Consider the following 13,872-nt stretch of genomic DNA (forward strand, 5'->3'; position numbering starts at 1 on the left):
GGAAATCATGGGGGGCCGCCTTGTCTCACCCTTCATTTAGTGGGATGCCAGAATAAACGGAACAGCCTGAAATCAGATCTGATGAGGATCTTCATGACTCGTGAAAGGCCAAGCAGATTAGCTCCCCCACAACAGCCGCATTTAATTTATGCAACAAACTGCCTGGCCTCACCCACACGTCCCTCCATTAGGGAGCTGCTGCTGTTCATGTGTGGGACCCCCTCCTCCCCCAATGATGAGTCCAGAGGGAGAATCAGGTCTGAGGGAGATGAGGAGACGGACGATGGCTCGTTCTGATGAAGATGAGCTGATCCTCCTCCTGCTGCATTTCTGAAGAACGTGAAGCTGCAGGAGAAGTTTTGAAAAGCTTCAGATGCAGCTGCAGGTCCTCGTTGTGGAGGCTGCAGTGTGGCGATGGTGCTCTGGGGTCGGGTGAGGCCATTCAGAGGGGAAGTGGCTTCATTTGCTCTGAATTACAGCAGATTAGGCGTCACCATGAGCATCACTTTCATCTGAAAAGCTGCTGATAATTGTGGCTCTTCCAGCACCTGCTGCGCTTCCATTTGGGCCATTTTCTGGTCGAGTGTCAGGACAGAAAAGTGTTTAGGAGCTTTAATGCATCCAGCTCAAACTGAACCAAGAGGTGAAACATCACAGAAACATGGAAAACTATTAAAAACAATTCATACAATTTCCATATTTAATGCTTAAGGGGAAAAAAGTCTCTGTTAGACCAAACAAAAAAGAAAACGTGTTTATTTTTGTTTGTCCATCAGGAGCAGTTAAGAACAGTTTTCTTCAGTTTGATTAGTGAATTATATTAGTGAAAATAGTTAGTGAATTTGTTTAATGTTGAGCCTTCAGACGTCCTCCTGACCGTTCTCAGACTCAAACACGTTGAATCTTCGCTGTTCCTGGATTTCCTCAGATTTCTGGAAAGTTGAGACAATTTCAAAAACAGTCATTTATGTTAAAAATAAAATAAAAATAAGTAAGAAGGACTAGTTCCTAAGGAGAACAAAAGTAAAAAGATGCTGGTCCTGACAGGGTGGAGGGGGGGAGATGCTTTCACATTTGTCAAAGAAAGAAATCTGTTTAACGGAAACAAACGCGTGGTGTTGATCAGGAACCTTCAGGGTCTTCCATCTTTTCTCAGGTTCTCTGATTCAGCTCAGGTTTTGTTTGACAGGAAGTCAGACAAAGGCGTTAAAATGAATCGTTACAGCACGAGGTCAGCTGATCATGTGTGCCTGTGTCAGCGTCACTCTGTTTCCTCTGAACTCTAAAACCCGGTTCTGACCCGATCCCAGTCGTGGAGTTTTTGGGATGACCTGACGTCCCAGGTCTGATCATGTGATCTCTGGAGACAGCTGTCGCAGTTTGAGCCGGACAGAGAAACCCACTGGGTCAAAGTACCAGAAAATGCTGCATAAGAACTAACAAAAATGATTTATTGCAACAAAAAAGTCCTAAAAAAGTCAAATATTAGATTATTATAATGCAGAATAGCAGATGATTGTTCTTTATGTTCACTGAGTTCCTTCAGAAGAAAAAGGTCCAGATGCTTTGACTGAGGACGTGGATGATGAGGTGTTACCTGAGTATCCACCTGTGGACAGAGAAGCTCAGTTCTTCTGCTCGCATCTGCATTCGGCTTCGATTTAATCAAAGAAAAATCTGCAGATGTTTCTGTGACCTGCATCCGAACAGAAGAGATCGATCCGTTCCTGTGCAGAAGCTGCCGCTGTCGCCTTCCAGAGCGTGGACAACTTCACCTTTCCCACTGTCCTCCTTAGCTTTCTGTGTAACCATGGCAACAGCAGCATCTGCAGTCACAGAAGGGGGGGCGGAGGCTGATAACGCTGAAGACAAAGCAAACACTGATAACCACAGTGATGCTTAGTTCTCTTTTGAAACCATAATAAACTCAAACTGGATTTTTATCATGCAGATGTTCAAAGTAATCACTTCAATACCTCCGTTTATTTCAGAAAGTCAAGCTTTTGGATCAAAAACTAATCTGTGATGAATTGAAGGTGTTTAGGGAATTCCTCCTCTTTGCTCCCCTCACAACCTTTCTGCTGACTCAGCATCAAACCCAGATCCCTCCTGAATCGCAGCGCGGCAGAAGCTTCAGCTCTGTTCGCTCCTCTCAGCCACAGTCGCTTCTGTTACTCAGTAGAGACTCGAGATGATGAACGACGCAGGAAGTTCTGGTTTTTAAGACTGACCGGAGCAGCACGAGGCTTTTTGAAAGGCCTGAGATGATGATGAGGCTCGGATGAAAATGTTCCTCTGACTGTTCATGGTCTCAGAGCAGCCTGACCATGACCATGCACACACGTATGAAGCGCGGCTCCATCTGCGGTTGAAGCTTATAATTATTTTGTTTTTCATGGACCTGTGCGCCGCGGTCTTTGTGTCCTGAAGGTTGAACCGACCGGCCTCTGTTCTGCCAGCACACACATATTCCGTTTACAGTGATCCGACAGACGTCCTTTAATTAGTTTGATTTCCTGCTGCTGATTTAAGAGGATATGAGCTTTAAAAAATAAAAATAATAATGTACTCAGAAGAATGGATGATGGGAAAGAAAACATTTTAAAAGCTGTATTTGGTCCAAAATAATAAATACATTTTAAAAATCCTCTCTCACCCTTTGTGAGGAATCTGGTTCCCATTCATGTTTCCGTCCTCCACCTTACATGTTCCAGAGACTCTAAACACACAACTCTCACCTTTACATTTTAGTGAAGTCCATATGTCTCCCCTTCTCCAAGACTGGGAAATAGAAGTCTTTTAGTGCTCCCAGTCCTCTTAGTCCAGGGGTCCCCAAACTTTCATCCCAAATGCACAACCAGCAGGCGGAAAGCTGCTCTTAAACCGGCCCACACCCCCTCCCTTCCCTGCTGCCTTTGCGCGAGCAGACAGACATTTACAGTTCAAGACGAGCCGCTGGATGCAGAACAGAAAGAAGATGGTGAGGCTGATCTTCCTTCGGGGTTCACTTCCGCGTTCGAACCCTCAGAGCCTCCAGAGCGGGTTAAACCAAAGAACCAGTCTCAGTTCTTCAAGAGGAACTTCCTGGTTGGGCTGGAGCTTTACTCTCTGTCCCCCCCATGCCTCCCTGCTCTCTGGCTTTGGGGGCCCCTGTGGTGGTCCTGCTGGCCCTGGCCTGGGTGGCGGATGTGATCGCCCAGCGCCAGCGGGTGATTGTTCTCTATCTGCTACAGTGCGGGTGTTGGGGGGTTCTGGCTGCTGCTGTGGCGGGGGTCTTGGTGTGGGGGTGGCTGGGCACTCTCCATCCTTCTTTTCACATTCCACCATCAATTTTAGAAGAACATGAACACTCACCTGAGCACAGGTGTTAGCTCACCTTTGCACAAATAGTTTGTGTGATTGAATGAAATATTTCACTCTAGTCGGTTTGAATGCATAAGTATGCGTGTGTGAACTATATTTGTATTGTGTACATGTTGACATCTTTGGAGCCAACAGGTCTGTTTATAACATTTCATCTGAACCTCACTGTAATGATTATAATGATTATAACCATCCAGTAACTTGTGGCTATTCAGACATACCTCTGGTTTGTCTGAAGATGAATAACCCCTCTTGTTAAGAGGCCCTCAGCTCTCATCTGTCTGCCCAGCTGTTGGACAGGACAAGTTAAAAAAGAAAAAGAAAAGAGAAACTTTCTTTAGTATTTTTTCCTCAACTCCAAAACGACGACTGGCCGCACGTGTATGCGCCGGCCCCCGCCCCCTTCCTGTAATCCGTGAGCCCAGAAACAGCGGTTTCCGCACACACACACGCGTGCGTTCGCGCTCTTGCTCTGTCCCCTCCCTGCATTGCGGGAGGGGACAGAGCAAGGAAAGGAAGGAAGAAGAGAGAGGGATATTAGAGAGAGTGGGTAGGAAGGTGATTATGGGGGGGGGTAAAACCATGAACCAGCATTAGACAACAAGTTTCTGATGTTTATCATTACGGTGAGGTTCAGATGTAATACAAATCTAGAAGGGGCGGGGCCTGTCCACACACACACTCAAATGAATGTTATAAACAGACCTGTTGGCTGCAAGAATGTCCACATGTCAACATGAACACAATATAGATAGTGTTCACACATGCACTCTTATGCCTTAAAACCAACTAGTGTGAAATATTTCATTCAATCACACAAACTATTTGTGCAAAGGTGAGCTAACACCTGTGCTCAGGTGAGTGTTCATGTTCTTCTAAAATGGATGATGGAATGTGAAAAAGGAGGGAGAGGGCTGTTTCCAGTTTACAAAACCTGAGCTGAACTTGAGGACTTGAGGAAAGATGGCAGACCCTGAAGGTTCCTGATCAACACCACATGTTTGTTCCCTTTAAACGGTTTTCTTTCTTTGACACCTGTTTTCTACGTTTAGTTGAATATATTTAAAAAATATAGCTCATGGTTTTTGTGTGCTACCCCAAGATTTAAAGTGGCCCCCCTACCGGCCACCCCCACGAAAATTTTCTGGAGGCGCAACTGCATGGAAGCAAGGAAAAGGGAATCCCTGGAATTGTTTCCTAATGTTAATAAAGTTTATTTGAATTGAAATGTAAGCCAAAGTAAAAATGTTGCTACTAGAACCTCACTTTGCCCCTGTCATAGAACTTGAACGTGACCGGCCCCCCCATCAAAATGGAAAAATGACAAAAAGGTTAGGTAAGGGACATGGATTCAGAATGCAGGTATTTAACCTGGGAAGGTGATCAGAGAGAACAGACAGTGGCGTCTACAGGCTAGCCTCCTTATTTGTTTTTTCCTAAAGAGTCTTATATATTTGCTGATTATTATTATTATCATTTTTTTGGTGAAGAACCCCGAGAGGAGCTTTTGACATCAGATTGGGTTATTAAAATTTGGTTATGTGTGGCTTTCAGTTTACGTTTAGGCCCCCCTGTGATTGTCACTTTTTCTGTTTCAAACTGACCCCGGCCCTCGATCAGAGGATGGAAAAGTCATGTGGCCCTCGCTGGAAAAGGTCTGGGGACCCCTGTCCTAGTCCTTCCAGTCCCCATAGTTCTCCTAGTCCTTCATGAATATATTTTCCTAGAGGTCATCAGACTTTTTATTTCCTCTTTAAGATAAAACTCGATCCTCTCACTCTGTCATTGTCACACCTCTGAGTGGCTGATTCATCTAAAGATGAGAAGATAAGATACGATTTTATTGATCCTCGGAGGGAAATTGAGTTGTTAAAGCAGCCAAAGGAGAAATATAACAGTTACGAAAACAAATAGCGTGAGTAGGAATAAAGATTAGAACTAGTAGTAAAAAATGGGAGTAAAAGTACACGTCATAAATAAATCACTCAACACAGCAGCAGTTTCAGCGGTCCTATTCCGTGTCATCTACTGTAAATAAATTCTGTAAATAAATCCACATTTTTATAGATGTTTTTTTCCCTTTGATCTACTTTAGTTTGACCATAGGAACTCTTTATGAAGACACAGTTTCTGTGTTTAAATCAGAAATGCTGCCATGCTTTGTCCATGACAGTAACTAATGCCATCATTAGCGACTTCCTCCGTCTTGAAGGAGCCTGCAGCAGAGATGGATGTTCTCGTCTGCAGTGATGGGTTGCTTTCTCTGAGTGCCGTGTTTTATTTGCTTTCAAGCCCAAACGTGTGTCTGCATGTTCATCAGAGCGTGATGTCGACTAAAGCTTGATACTCCACACTTTTTCTAGTCCTTTTGTTTCACGTTTAGCTGTGAGAGCTGCAGACAGATGTGAGCCTTAGCCATGAAGGCTGGAGAGGCGGGCAGGGGGCCGTCAATAAACAAATAAACAAAAACATCAGCAGCTTATCCCCATAAATAATCTAAAAAAACATGGACTCATTACTGTATTGTTAAAATACAACTCACAGAAACCACTAGCATCATTCCTCTTTCTCTTGGAGTGAACCAGCGTGTTTGAGTGGTGCACATTGTAGACGCATCCTTATCGCTTCCCCTACAGTTAGCCCTCCAAACCGAGACTTATAGAAAAATAGTGTCCTCTAATCTGGACGCATCCCCCACTCGATGACATCATCAATAGTCGCCAGTCATCTACGTTAGCTGCCAGCGCTCAGAAATACATCACATCAGTTTTATAACTTTAAAAAAACACACGTGAAGAAATTGAGTTTGTTACACTCGTGGTGATGGGAGACAGAGTCCTCCGCCACGAGGGTTCTTACCGTTAAAAAACTATTTCGGACCCCCCTATCTCTCCAAATGCCCCTACAATTGGAGAGAGAGGGAGAAGCAAGCAGGGTAAGGTAGGAATCTGGATTTGGCCTCGTAGTCCTAAAAAAAACTGATAGCGAATCCTGAAAAAATTACAGTAAATTTAGAGTTTTTGATGAATTTCTCACAAATAGTTTGGCTGTCAGCTTGTGTTCCCACTTCTAAACACATCTTCTTTTCTCTAGTGGGGGAGACCCCCCCCTGCAAGACTGTAATCAGCACAGCCTTCTCTGCATGTCGTTAGAAGAAGGACCCTAATGAAGTGCCTCTCCTGCATAATTGCTTTGAGTTCAGGATAACATCAAAAAGCTCCTCATGTAATCTGCTGGTTGCGTATATGACACTCGTGCTGTTATAGTACACTTAGGATAGTCTGAACTGTAACGGTTGTGATAGAAGGACCTCTGTTTGGTGTTTTTTTACCTTTGTGTGGCGCTTCAGGAGAACCCCGGTTCAAAAATGAACGTATTTTCTGTGAAGGACGAGGACTCAGGTGCAGACAGAAAATAAAATATTCATGAATTTCTGATAACAAGTGTTGGAGCTGCAGAGACGGGTCTCTTGTTTGCAGTTTACTCCTGTTTTGAAACTGTTGGAGAAGATTCGACTAATTTACTTTGAAAGTATTGTAAACATGAAAGTATTTATATGAATGAGCGCACGCTAATCCAAAAGAAATTATCTCTGTGTGAGCAGGAGCCGATTTCTCCATGGATACAGCTGCCCTGCTTATTCATCTGTGAACGCAGCAAACATGACTCACTAAATACTCATTTGCACTCCACAGAAGATTGAGAAAAGCTCCAAAGAAAATGACAGGAGCGCCGTGCCAGGCCGTAAGATTTTGTTTTATTCTAAGATTTGGAGTCAAACAAATAAAATCAGGCTGAGCGTGTTTGTGTTGGAGCATCGGCTCAGTCGCTTCTTTGGTTTGAAATCATCTCTGCCTCACAAATTCTGAGGACTCAAAGGATTTCAGTCAGAAAACAAGTGAGAGGAATCCACCAGAGCTGAAAAAAAGTGTCACAGTAAACCGAACTTGGGTGTTAAAGAACCAACGTACTTCACTGTGCAGCCACCTGAGGGCTTCTCCAAAAATCGAGGCAGTGAGGAGGTGGGAGGAGCTCCAGGCAAACAAGTTTTATAATCTTTGTGCAGAATCTTTGAAATCGTCAACAAAAACCCCAGATCATGTCAAATGAGTTTAATTTAGTCTCTGTCACATACTCCACAAACAGCTCCGGCCGTTAGGAATTAAACAGATGAATCAGATGCAGAAAAACAACATGCAGAGGAATAAAAAGATGTGTGTCATCCATTCACGCCAACGTCTGTTTAAGGCGGAGGCGCATCCAATTTCAGCTGGTCTCTGTGAGCCGATCAGACGCTGGTTCCCATGGAAAGGGGGACAACGAGTAACAGCACCGCATGTGTTGACCTCAGAGAAGAAATGTTTCCTCAAAAAACTCACTCGGGCAGCTCACGCAGCCGACTGCGGCTCCAAACCCCCCAGTGGCAGCAGGTCACCACCACCAGAAATTTTTGAATTTCCCAGAAATGTCTTCTTTGTTTTGTTAGGATATCATGACTAAACCTTTCCTGAATGCATCTCTTTTAGCTCCTCTTCAGTTTTTCAGAAGGCAGCAAAAGCTGCTCCACTTGTGTGGAAGTCTCAGTTCGTAAAGTCTCACTTCCTTTGTGAACATTTGCTTTCTGTCAAAGCTTTTGTAGAGGCTTCCGCGTCGACTCAGTCCTGACAAGTTTCTATAGAAAGTTCGATTAAAATGAAGCTGTCTGATTGGTTAATAGCTTGATGCCTCGCCTATTTCTCATAGGGTCTTTACTGCTTAAAGTGAACGTGTGGGTGCGTGTGTGTGTGGGTATGTGTGAGCATGCACAAGTGTGTGTGTGTGCAAACATGACATTTACTGTATCTATGGTGCCTATTGACATATAACATGAACAATAATGAATCATATTTGTTGTTGTTTTGTAGTCTTTTGTTATGTTTTGTGTTTGATTTTTCTTTCTGTTCACACCAGGTCTCAGCTGTCAATCAAACGGCTCTGAGCTTGATTTTCTGTTTTCAACATCTTGATGTCTTTCAGTTAGTCCCTCTTAGAGGTTTTTACTCTTTTCTTTACATCTCGTTCCTTTAAGGTTCTGGATCATCTCCATCTTCTTGGTGTTGAGCTTCAGGTAATAAAGTCTACGAAGCAACTCTGCAGTGTTGCTTTTATCGCTGGATCATCATCATTAAATTATTGTTTACTGCTATTGATCGATAATCAGCTGGTATAAAACAAACTGTAGTGAACCAGATGGTCCTGACTGTGACGGCTCAGCCTTCAGTTTCATCTGCAGGAACTCTTTCGTTTTTTCAGTTCCTCGGTCTGTTAGGAGAAGCCTATAAATGTCTGGAGAACAAAATGATTGACAGAACCTGAATGCTTTCGTTCCCCATTGACTGGCATGTGATATGGCACCTTTCCCCCCCATAATTCCAGATCAGGATTTTATAAAAATGTCAGTAAACTCCTGACTTTACCAGGCCTCTGCCTGCCAGCATTATCAGGGCTGCTGTGTGGATGTCCTCATCATGGCTCTGACCTCTGAAAATCACGTCACTGCCAGCTGTTCTTCAGCTTTTATCACTTTTTTCAGAGTGATCCATCATCGGGTAGAAGAGCTTCTGCTGCACTGAAAGTCTGTTCATGTTCTGCAGCTTCAGGGGTTCAGCTTTGTGTGACCTGGACTATAACATCTGTAAACTGCCACCATCTCTGTGAAGGACACCCCCTTTCCTCCCTGGGGGTTTCCTCCAGTCTTGTCAGGAGTAGAAGTGTGATGTTTTACAAGACCCCACAAACTGTGGTGAGGAGGTCCTGATCTGCAGAATCTGAATTAGTTTTGTGTCTTGGGAGAGAAGGATTTACATCCCCGGGAATCTGGCTAAAGATTCTAGACCAGGGGCGCCCAAATCCAGCCCTCGAGGGCCGGTGTCCCACATGGTTTCCAACCATCCTGCCATTGAAGCTCCTCGTCGGCTAAACACACCTGATCCATGTAATCAACAGCAGATAAGGCAGGGTTTCTGGAAAACTAGCAGGGGGCCGGCCCTCGAGGCCTGGATTTGAGCAACCCTCGTCTAGACAGATGGACCTCAACCTCCTCCCAGAGTGTCCAGAGTGACCTGCACGTCTCAGAGTTCTGGAGATGTTCAGGTCCATCCCTAATGTAGAGGATATGTTCAGGTCCAACAGGGACGGAACGGTCCAGTCGATCATTCTCTCAGCATAGTAAACATTGTCTGCTGTCTGAGTTTGATCCTGGGTGTGGCTCTAATCAGTGATGGCGGAGGTCAGCATGGACTCACCAATGGCGGAAAACTGCACCATGGTTTTGGCTGGGAGCTTGAGCTTCTTCAGCTCCTCAAGAAGAGCTTTTTCTTAACTAAAAGACCCATTTGAGTCGATTTCTCACTGACCGACCACAACCTAAAACGTGCCCCAAAGTCCGACTTCACCCTTCAGAAGATTAAGATTTATAGTAATGGTTTTGTTACTATTATGATAACAATAAAGGAATTCTTGTTTTATATCATAAATAAAAATAAAGAGAAAATAGGCTTTTTTATTCAGGAAGTATAACTTTTGACAAAGGTCTTTGACAAAATGTCACAGAAGCTCATCTCAATGCAGTGAAAGAAGCAGTTTGATTTAATGTAAACAAATAAATACATTTTTTCCAATTTGCGCCTTCAGTATAAATTCTGGTTGTGCTTGCCGACCTCCAGTTGATTTTCTGTGGTTAACGGCGCTCGTAAATCTGTCAAAATGTTTTAGGTCAACTTTGGTAAAAGCCACACTGCTGGATGGATTGTTGGGGCATTATGGGTACTGTAGTCAGGAGCTTGACAGTGATACGAACTGTTCTTCAGCTGTTTAGGGATGGATTGAATAACAATGGAGTTGCCCCGGACCCCTGACTGATGGAGGCGTAAAAGACGAGCCAGGCAGGGGGGGGGGGGGGGGGGTTTGAAAGGGTTAGTCTACTGCAAGTATCTGCTGAGTCTTCATCTCTCTTGTTTCCTCCAATGTTCTCATTGCATTCTTTTCGTTAGAGTCTGAACGGGTCTCCTCATCTGAGGTTTCTCCTTCTTTTCTAAGTAATAGATTACAATAGATAACAGTTACATTTATAATATCATTTTTGTGTGATGGAACACTTCCTGTTCTGAGGACAAACCACAGAGACTCACATATTTCATTTCTGGATGGTAGTATGTTTATTTTCATTTTTCTGTGTTTCAGCAGAGGGTCTTCATGACAACAAGCCTCTGACTGAGACGGTCGCTGGTTTCATGTCAGCTTAATGTATATTCATAAACAAGCTGACTAAGAGAAATGCATCAATGAGGCAAAGTTTTAGTTTAAAAACATTTAATTTACTGCAGGATTACTCTATTTTTACATCAAAATGTGGAAAATTTCATATTCATGAGCAAATTTATCTATAAACTGAAACTAAAGTTTCCCTTCCTTCACTGTTGGAGCTTTTTTTTAATTTTCTATATTGTTTACATTTTTATCAAATGAACCACAGGGGAAGAAGTGCTGCAGCAGCCATTGTGAAAATTCCATTCATGCATTTGGTCGACCTAGCTCCTCCTCCTCCTCCTCCCTCCTTATCAGCGAGCAGACAGGATGGGGTGGGGTGGGGGGCTGCTATAATAACAGAGAGGCGGAGGGCAGAGACAGACCGAACAGGCTTGTGCAGCGATGCTCTGCTGGCTGGAGCACAGTGACGGGGAGCCTCCTGATTTCCGTTTCTTAGACTTATTTTAGGGTTTTTGACAAACCAGAGTGGAAAAATAAAAGGTATCTACAGACGACTGTCTTCTGAAAAAGAGAAGAAGACTTTTTTTTTCTTTCTCTTTCTTGGAGCTCATAAAGTCCATGGATTGATAGAAACAAAGAAAAGCATTGCTTGCTGTCATCATGAACTCCACTCTGCCTTATGGGTCGGTCCCCAACAGAAGCCTCTCCTCGGCCACTCTCCCTCCTGACCTGGGAGGACAGAAAGACTCGTCGGCGGGATGCTACGAGCAGCTTCTGATCTCCACTGAGGTCTTCCTCACTTTGGGCATCATCAGCCTGCTGGAGAACATCCTGGTTGTTGCTGCGATCGTTAAAAACAAGAACCTCCACTCCCCCATGTACTTTTTCATCTGCAGCCTCGCAGTAGCCGATATGTTGGTCAGCGTCTCCAACGCGTCTGAGACCATCGTCATAGCGCTCATTAACGGAGGCAACCTGAGCATTCCTGTCAGGCTCATCAAGAGCATGGACAATGTGTTTGACTCCATGATCTGCAGCTCTCTGCTGGCCTCCATCTGCAGCTTGCTGGCCATTGCCGTTGACCGCTACATCACCATCTTCTACGCTCTGCGATACCACAACATCGTGACGCTGCGGCGAGCAGCCGTGGTCATCAGCAGCATCTGGACGTGCTGCATTGTGTCGGGTATCCTCTTCATCATCTACTCGGAGAGTACCACGGTGCTCATCTGTCTCATCACCATGTTCTTCACCATGCTGGTGCTCATGGCCTCCCTCTATGTCCACATGTTCCTGCTGGCACGTCTGCACATGAAGCGGATCGCGGCGCTGCCGGGCAACGCGCCCATCCACCAGCGGGCGAACATGAAGGGCGCCATCACCCTCACCATCCTCCTCGGGGTGTTTGTGGTGTGCTGGGCGCCGTTCTTCCTCCACCTCATCCTCATGATCACCTGCCCCAGGAACCCTTACTGCACCTGCTTCATGTCGCACTTCAACATGTACCTCATTCTCATCATGTGCAACTCCGTCATCGACCCCATCATCTACGCTTTCCGGAGCCAGGAGATGAGGAAAACCTTCAAGGAGATCTTCTGCTGCTCCAACGCTCTCCTGTGTGTGTGACGTATGTGTGTGTGTGTCTGTGTGGCTGCAACGTTCAACCAATCAACTGTCCTGGAGTGGCATGTAGCAGGAATGCTCATGTGACCAGCATGCATCCACATCTACAACCTCTGGATTCCACAGAGTTACAGGAACACAAAAGTCCCACGGTTTCAAAAATGACCTGAAGGCAGCACCAGGAGCTCACGCACCGAAACGGAGCCATGATCACAGGATGATGGACGGGAGAAACAAATGAACATACAAACAATTCCACTGGCATCAAAAGAAAATAGCAAAAACACTTCTTCTCTTGTAATGGTAATTCTAAAATCAAACACACTTGGCTTGGTCTGATCTGCCAATCAGGGTGTTTTACTTGAATGGAGCCAGAACAGTGTGTGAAGGTGTTTAAGGGAGATGGCCCAGGTTCTGCTCACATCCCTGGAAAAACCTTACGGCAACAGAAAAAGGAGCACAAGCAACAAACCCCCTTTCTCTCAGGTCCATCTTCCTGATGATGCACTGACGGAAAATAGGATTAAATGTGAAAAGAAAATCTCAAATCATGACTTTCTCAGGCACTATTTTACATGACCGTTATGCATTCTTCCTTTTGTTTTTGTTTAGGTCTGTTTTATGTTCAGAAGAAGCTCATATGAGAAAATGAACCCATGAACAAGCAGCTATGAACAGAAAAGAAACATAAATGCACTTGTGAAAAGAAAAAAAATGAAATTTTATTTAATTTGTGTTTGTATTTATGTTGTTATTCATTGATTGTTTGACAAATCATGCTGCTTTTTAGGGGAGCTTGGGGTGGATCTCTCAGCCTGGACCTTACAGAACCAGCTGATGATCAGCTGACACTTACCTGACTAAAAGTGACCAGAAGCTTTCCACTGTCTAGCCAGTCAGATATTTGTGACTTGAAGCATGTCTATGTGATCAAAAAAAGTCTATTTTTTATGTGAAACTGTACTGATGCGTTTGTGTAACTGTTGCTTTCCATTGCTGCCTTAAATGAGCTGCACTGTGTAAAACTAGAACAATTTTATCCGACAGCATTTAAGAATTATGGCTGTTCCGTGTCTGTGAAATCTCTTCAGTGTTGCCTTATTTATTTATGACTTTGTATACTTGAATGGTACCCCTGAGCTTTAAATTGCACAACAAGTTTGATGTTAATGGAAATGTGGCCAGCTGGGAATGTGATGTGTGTGCCACTGTACCGCTGTTTGTACAAATCACTCAATAAACCATAAAGCGGCTGTGCTGCCTCAGATTCTTCAGACTGCAGATCCCACCTCCACTCCCCGACCCTCTCTCTCTAACAGACACTTGCATGAATTAAACTGGATCCTCTGATTTACCCAGACTGGATCTATGATGACAGGTTCAGAAATTAGGGGAGAGGAAAACACAGAAAACAACATTTTACAGAAATTCAAAACACAAGAAACAAGTCACTGATTATGTTATGTACCCTATGTCTCGGGGGAATGGGGCATAACATGAAGAAGAAGAAAATAAGAAGATGAGCCAAAATGCAAAAAGTAAGCCCTAAATCTTGGGGACTACAAGTACTAAAGAAAATGGTAGTTAACCCATACAGCTTCACTTAACATTACTACAAAGCAAAAAACCAAACAGAGT

At 44.2% G+C, this 13,872-nt stretch overlaps 1 protein-coding gene across 1 annotated transcript; it reads left to right on the forward strand.

Moving 5' to 3' along the window:
- Positions 1-10,325: 10,325 nt before the first annotated feature.
- mc4r (melanocortin 4 receptor) lies at positions 10,326-13,487 on the forward strand. Its single transcript, XM_004081195.5, has one exon. It carries the CDS (start codon positions 11,272-11,274, stop codon positions 12,235-12,237), a length of 966 nt encoding a protein of 321 aa, XP_004081243.1. The 5' UTR covers positions 10,326-11,271; the 3' UTR covers positions 12,238-13,487.
- Positions 13,488-13,872: the final 385 nt, after the last annotated feature.

Source organism: Oryzias latipes, chromosome 20 (assembly GCF_053564925.1).
Source record: "Oryzias latipes strain Hd-rR chromosome 20, Olatipes_Hd-rR_3.1".
NCBI lineage: Eukaryota > Metazoa > Chordata > Actinopteri > Beloniformes > Adrianichthyidae > Oryzias > Oryzias latipes.